Source organism: Microtus ochrogaster, chromosome 10 (genome assembly GCF_000317375.1).
Source record: "Microtus ochrogaster isolate Prairie Vole_2 chromosome 10, MicOch1.0, whole genome shotgun sequence".
NCBI classification, from domain to species: domain Eukaryota; kingdom Metazoa; phylum Chordata; class Mammalia; order Rodentia; family Cricetidae; genus Microtus; species Microtus ochrogaster.
Genome location: NC_022016.1, coordinates 61,951,058 through 61,957,829, shown reverse-complemented (window position 1 = coordinate 61,957,829; position 6,772 = coordinate 61,951,058). Strand labels below are relative to the sequence as shown.

At 55.5% G+C, this 6,772-nt stretch overlaps 1 protein-coding gene across 1 annotated transcript in view; it reads left to right on the top strand.

The window, feature by feature from the left end:
* Window positions 1–5,883, top strand: part of Col9a2 (collagen type IX alpha 2 chain) — a 17,250-nt gene extending 11,367 nt beyond the window's left edge. The window contains exons 18-33 of the mRNA XM_005353312.3: window positions 370–423; window positions 819–872; window positions 1,028–1,081; window positions 1,908–1,952; window positions 2,329–2,382; window positions 2,626–2,679; window positions 2,876–2,929; window positions 3,016–3,087; window positions 3,228–3,263; window positions 3,429–3,473; window positions 3,556–3,588; window positions 3,716–3,862; window positions 4,109–4,163; window positions 4,442–4,630; window positions 4,910–4,987; window positions 5,234–5,883. Of these exons, the coding sequence (XP_005353369.2) occupies window positions 370–423; window positions 819–872; window positions 1,028–1,081; window positions 1,908–1,952; window positions 2,329–2,382; window positions 2,626–2,679; window positions 2,876–2,929; window positions 3,016–3,087; window positions 3,228–3,263; window positions 3,429–3,473; window positions 3,556–3,588; window positions 3,716–3,862; window positions 4,109–4,163; window positions 4,442–4,630; window positions 4,910–4,987; window positions 5,234–5,433 (1,224 nt within the window). The 3' untranslated portion in view covers window positions 5,434–5,883. The remainder of the gene's footprint in view (window positions 1–369; window positions 424–818; window positions 873–1,027; window positions 1,082–1,907; window positions 1,953–2,328; window positions 2,383–2,625; window positions 2,680–2,875; window positions 2,930–3,015; window positions 3,088–3,227; window positions 3,264–3,428; window positions 3,474–3,555; window positions 3,589–3,715; window positions 3,863–4,108; window positions 4,164–4,441; window positions 4,631–4,909; window positions 4,988–5,233) is intronic.
* The last annotated feature ends 889 nt before the right edge of the window (window positions 5,884–6,772 follow it).

The following is a 6,772-nucleotide window of genomic DNA, read 5'->3' as shown; positions in this document are numbered from 1 at the left end:
CAACTTCACTGCCCCGCCCACACCTCCCTCCTTGTCCCCTTCCACACGCCTCCTGCACTGTCCTTCATTGGTTATTGCTTATTTTCAAGAAATCCTTGGCTCATCTCGTTTGCCTCTACACACTTTTGAATGTATCTCTAAAAATTAAACTTTTCCCTCACAGAACCATGTTATTATTGGAACTGGATCTGGCCCCTCCCCACTCCTATCAGGGCAGGAGCAGACTTTTCAGCATCTTCATTCAACCTCTGCAGTCTGGCCCAGGCCACAAGGATTCTGGGTCCCAGAAGCCATTGTCTGTGCTGTTCCTGCTACACAACCAGTTAGGCTCCTCATTCTAAAGGCCACTGATCTCTATCTACTTTGCAGGGGAGCCCAGGTGCCCGAGGACCCCAGGGGATAACAGGCCCAAAGGGAACAACGGTAAGCACTCAGAGTCCAGTCCCTGGCCCTGGTCAGTTCACTGCATCCCTCAATGGAGAGAAAGCTGGGGATCTGGACTGAACTCTGTGGCAGGCTACTGGCACCTGACAAAGACGCTTCCTTTTAGTTTAGTTTCTTTACCTGCAAACAGTATGGAGTCTTGGCAGGATAGTGGGAAGCATGAACAACTGAGCAGTCACCCACACAAAGGAAGGGTGTGGTCTGTCCCTCTTAACCCCTTCCCCAGTGGGCTGGTGTTTCTGAAGTGATCAGAGCCTTTCCGCTCACGCACTGCAGCTGTCACAGAGGCTCATCTCACGTCACAGGGAGGGTGGCTTGGCCCCACGGGGCTTCCCACCATGAGTCAGTCTCCTTTCAACTTCCTTCCTGAGCAGGGTCCTCCGGGCATTGATGGCAAGGACGGGACCCCGGGCATACCTGGCATGAAGGTGAGCGTGAGGCGCATTGGTGGAGCTGGGCAGGGTCAGGTCTGTTCCCTCTCAGACCGGTGAGCCCTGTCACACCAATCCTCGAGGCTTCGGAACCAGCAGCTCTCAGTGTGTCCGAGCCTCTGATTTGTGTTTCTGGTTGTCTGTCTCACCAGGGCAGCGCAGGACAGGTGGGGCGGCCAGGAAGCCCAGGCCACCAGGGCCTAGCGGTGAGTATCAACACGAGGGCTGCCCACAGGCAAGTTGATCCTGAGCCTCAGGGAGCCAGTCTGTTGCCTGTGTCAGTGTGAAAGGGTGGGGGAGGCTGAGGAGGTAAAAATCTGCACCTGAGGTCTGACTCTCTCATCACATCACCTCCTTACTGTCTGTGTAGCTCCTGGCCTGGTGCAGGCTGCCTCATCATTTGGACAGGTTTTTGGTTTTGTTTTGTTTTGTTTTATTTTTTGAGACAGGGTTTCTCTATGCAGTGAGTTCCAGGACAGTGAGATCCAGGACAGCCAGGAACTCACTATGTAGACCAGGCTGGCCTCAAACTCAGAGATCCACCTGCCTCTGCCTCCTGAGTACTGGGATTAAAAACTTGTGCCACCACCGCCGCCATGGCTGCAGTGGCTTTTCTCTTTCCATACCATTAACCCTTTGCTGGTCTCTGGCCTGCTTGATTCACCTCCTCATTCACAGACCCATCTCTACTCCATGTGTCTGGGGTTCAGCCTGTGAGTGTCCACCCTCCCCCATCATGAAGGCACACACTGCCACAGCCTGCTTCTCTGTGCTTGTGTAGACTCGTCTTCCCCTTATGCTTTCCCGTGGACGTGGGTGCTGATAGACAGGCCATTGTCCGAAGCCCACTCCTCTCCCTCCAGGACTCACAGAAGGGTGGAGAACCAGCTGAGCTCATGATACCATGGCTGGATCTTTGAATGTTTAGCTCCCACAAGGAGGAGAAAATCTGGATTGGGCATGGGGGCAACGTGGCAAGTGTACCCAGCTCCCCATGCCAGGGTAGAAACCAATGCCAACTTTTTTCTTTAGGGTGTGCCGGGTCAGCCTGGGACAAAAGGAGGCCCTGGAGACAAGGTGAGGAGACCCCTAAGCCCAGAGACTTGGTTCTACCAGACAATGGGACCAGGGAGCAAGAAATGGGGCTCAAAGATTGTGAGGCTCAGTTCTCACCCAGGGCTCAACACAGCCTAAACACAAGCCCCTTAGTCAGTACCACTTTCTCTCACCACCTTGTCCCGCCCTCATCCTGGCTCAGTAGAATCAGGATGTGGCTTGGAAGGCAGAGGAGTAACAAACTCAGGAAAGGCAATGGAGCCCAGAGGATTTGATCACAGCACCTCCTTTCCCTGCTTATTTGGTTGCAGACTTTGCTCAGGGTTCCTGGGCCTACCTGAGGCTAAGGGCTGACTGGCAGGTACTAGCCTGACATGAGAACTGTGTTTTCCTGCAGGGTGAACCAGGCCAGCAGGGCTTCCCTGGAATCTCCGGTCCTCCTGGAAAAGAAGTGAGTATCTCCTTCTAGGTCTAAGGCCCTGACCTCAATGTAGGGTCTGGGTGAGGTTAAGGGATGGAGTTCAACCTGGGGAATGTCTTGAGTCTAGTGTCCTGTCCCACTGACCCAAGCAAGCTTTTTCTGCCTTCTGGGCCAGCCTCCTCAATTGAAGCCAATTAGCTGACCCAAGGGTGTGGAAAGCTGAGCTAGTGGCGTTCCACCAGGCCTGCTGCTGACTCTCCTTTCTCCTCCCAGGGGGAGCCAGGACCTCGAGGGGAAATCGGTCCACAGGGCATAATGGGACAGAAGGTAAGCAGCCCCTCTCCGAGGATCCTCGCTGCAGTTGGCACAGGGTCCTCTCTGACAAGGGTCTGTGAAAAAGAGTAAGAAGGACCCCTGCTGGTGAAAACCAGGATAGATGGCACTTGTTCCGCTGGAGTCCAGCCTCACTTAAAAGACTGGCCCTGCTGAGAGCCCATGTCCGACGCTCCTTTTTGCATTTCAGGGTGATCAGGGTGAGAGGGGACCAGTAGGGCAGCCAGGCCCTCAAGGACGACAGGTGAGGACAGGCCTGCTGAGAGGGGCAGTGGGCTCACTACTGGGTTCTTTAATTTACTTCATTGTTTTGTTTTTTCCCCACCTCAGGGCCCCAAGGGAGAGCAGGGCTCCCCAGGAATTCCAGGACCCCAAGGCTTGCCAGGCATCAAAGGAGATAAGGTACCATCGGAGCCTGGAAAGGGGCCAAGTCTGGGCTGCGGTGGGCCGTGGGGTTGGGTTAGACCAGGAAGAACAGGGAGCTGGGGGGGGGGTCCTTCCCTGGAGAGGACATTTCACTATGCCCCAATTTCTTTTTCCAGGGTTCCCCAGGGAAGACAGGGCCCCGAGGTGGAGTGGTGAGTTCCAATGGCCCAGTCCAGCAGTCAGGCGTCTGGTGCCTGGGGCATCTGGTGCCTGGGGCTTCGGGTGCCTGGGGCGTCGGGTCTGTACATCCCTGCAGATCCAGCGCCCTTCGTTGTTGTTGCTACTACGGCATTTGACACGAGGTTCTCTTTCTGCAGGGTGACCCGGGGGTGGCCGGCCTCCCGGGTGAGAAAGGGGAGAAGGTGAGCGGGGCACGGGAGTGAGATGGGGAGTCGGGGAGATGCTCTGGGGTCCCACCGCTTTTTGACCTTGCTCCCTCTGCAGGGCCATTCGGGAGAGCCAGGACCCAAGGGACAGGTGAGCCCCTCCCCTCTTTCCCTTGCTCCGCTAATCCTCCCTTTCCTCCCTCTGGCCCCGCCCTCTCCCTTAGCCCCATTCTCTCCTCCCTCCCAATGTCTTCTTATTCTACGTGGTCCCATGGCAGCAAGGAGTTCGTGGAGAGCCAGGATACCCTGGCCCCAGCGGGGATGCGGGTGCCCCAGGAGTGCAGGGCTATCCCGGGCTTCCCGGACCCCGAGGACTGGTGGGAGATCGAGGCGTGCCAGGACAACCTGGGAGACAAGGGGTAGTGGTGAGTGGACCCCAGGGCTAGGGGATTCTGGAGGAAGGACATCTTCTCGGGCGGTGCAGCACATTGTCCAAGGCTGGGGGTTCCCAGAGGTTCTTTGTCTGTTTTGGAGACTGGCCCCAGATTAAGAGAATGGGTGTGACATGTGCCCAAAAATACTGGGCTGGGTGCGGGGCGTGGCGGCGGATTGCAGGAGTCGTTGGTTCTGGTGGCCGGGGCTTCTTCATGAATTGTATCCTCCGCACTCAGGGCAGAGCTGCCAGTGACCAGCATATCGTGGACGTGGTACTGAAGATGATTCAAGGTAAGGGACAGGCTGCAGCCCTTTCCCACAGCCCACTCCAGTACCTGGTCACCCTTCACTAGCCTCTACATGTATGGAGGGTCTGGAGTCCCGGATGTGCATTCCAGCTCTGCCTCCCGGAAACTGTGGAACTTTGGATAGACTTCCATAAAACAGGGTCTCGGGAAGAGGAAGCTCAACGTTGGGCTTTTCTGTCTGCAAGCTTAGGTACCAAGGCATCAGGGTGCCCTGTCTTCTCCACGCTCATCTCAGACCCCTCTTCTTCATGTTTCCTTCAGAGCAACTGGCAGAGGTGGCTGTGAGTGCCAAGCGGGAAGCCCTGGGTGCAACCGGAATGGTGGGTCCTCCAGGACCTCCTGGGCCCCCTGGATATCCAGGCAAACAGGGACCCCATGGGCATCCTGGTCCCCGAGGCATTCCTGGCATCGTGGGAGCAGTGGGTCAGATTGGCAACACTGGGCCCAAGGGTAAGTGCTACTTGGGCTGAAGCTGGGCAAGGGGGATCAGGTCAAGGGCAGCTTGGTACATAGTAAATGCCTGTTCTTATTAGACACTTTACTATAATAGACCATATCTGATACATAATCTCCCAAATCTTATCTGGATCTCCCTTTATCTAACCAGCCCGTGGTTACTTCTGAATTTTTTTCCAACAGTATACTGGCACAATGGATGTGTATGAAACAAATTAAATAGTGGGAGAAATATTTCTCAGTTTGAGAAAAGACACTCCTTTTTGTCTGCAGGAAAGCGTGGAGAGAAAGGTGACCAAGGAGAAATGGGACGTGGGCACCCTGGGATGCCCGGACCCCCAGGGATCCCAGGTAACACCTTGGTCCTGTGCAGCCACCCTTCTGTCTCTGAGCTTGGGGATTAGTGGTCATGAGTTTTCTGCATGGAAGCCAGGCACTCGGAGTCTGTGAGGGTTCTGTCTGGGAGCCGGGAGCTGGGAGCTGGGAGCTGAGGCTCAGAGTTGGGCAGCATCTGTGCCTTCCTTCAGTGATTGATATTCGTGGCCTAATTTTCCTTGCCTGAACCATTTCCCAATGTCTTGCCTCTCCTTTTCAAAGGTCTTCCTGGCCGGCCTGGCCAGGCAATCAATGGCAAAGATGGAGACCGAGGATCCCCGGGGGCTCCAGGAGAAGCTGGCCGACCCGGCCGGCCAGGCCCAGTGGGGCTGCCTGGTTTCTGTGAGCCTGCCGCCTGCCTGGGGGCTTCAGCCTACGCCTCTGCTCGTCTCACAGAGCCTGGGTCCATCAAGGGGCCATGAGCAACCAGCCAGGACAGAGCCTATTAGCCTCCTGGGTCCCCTCTGAGTGGATATGCACCCCAGCCCCAGCCCAGGAGGCTACATTTCTCAGGACCTTGTCTGGAACCCAGGGGTCCTGAAGACAAGTTCAGTGAGGGAGGGGTTGGGGAGAGAGGGCACTCCTGAGGGAACAGGGTGCCCTTTCTTCCCAGAGTATCCCTCATCCCTGCCATTCCACCCTCGGGGCAGGTAGGCCTCTGATGGTCCTCATCCATTCCCACTGTCTGGACTTATTTTTATTGGGTGTCTGCTGAGAGTGAGGACCCTGAGCTGGCAATCCTTAGGCCAGCCCCACTGTTGTCTTTCCGCCTCCTATCTGAGTATTTAAACACCATCTCCCTAGTTTCTGGCATCACTGTTTTCCAGTCCCCTTTGCCCACACCCACTCTGGCCTTCGTGTAAATAAAAGTTCCCAACTTGGTTACACACTGACTTCTTGGTGGGTGAGGATAGGAAGCTGTTGCTGGGTCTCCACGGCTTGGGTAAGTGGTGATGGGCTCACAAATGGGAGGGGAGGTCTGGGCCCTCCATCTGGGACATCTTAACCCGTGAGCATTGGGATGGCAGGCCTATCTGAGAAACTTGTGGTGAGAACCCAAGGAGCGAGGAGGGGTGTTGATCACCGTGTAACTTCAGGCAAACCTCAAGTCTCTTTGTGTAGTGGTGACAAGGGCTTAGCCATGCCATATGTATAAGAGTAAACCATACCCACTGGGTTGCCAGGGCTCTGTTTTTCTCCCTCCCTTCCCTTCTCTCCCCCTTCCTTTTGACAAGGCCTCACGTATTCAGGCTGGCCTTGAACTTGCTACATGGCAGAGGATGACCTTGAACTTCTAGGTTTCTGCCTTCTGCTGGGATCAAAGGTGGGAGGTGTGCACCCCCACACCATTTTTGTGGCACTGCGGTCAAACCTGGTGCTTCATTCATTGTGTGTCAGGCAAGTGCTCTACCCACTGAGCGACATCCCCAGCCACACACTCAAGCCCCCTGAACTGTCTCAGTGGCCCCTGTGTGCTCACTCTGGAGCAGGAGCTTGGGCTGGGAGATTGGAAGACTTGTTTGGTGCCTTCCAGGAGCTCCTGTGAGGAAAGAAAAAGACATGGGTCTTGAAACGCTAAGGGAACTCTGGCTTAGATCTCTGGTCTGGCTACCCTGGTCACTGTTCTCTTGGCCAGCCGGCAGCTTTTGATATTAGATGGCGTCTTAGTCAGGGTTAGTATTGCTGTGCTGAAACACCATGACCAGAGCAACCTGGGAAGGGAAGGGTTTGTTTGGCTTATGCTTCAACTGGCACAGTTCA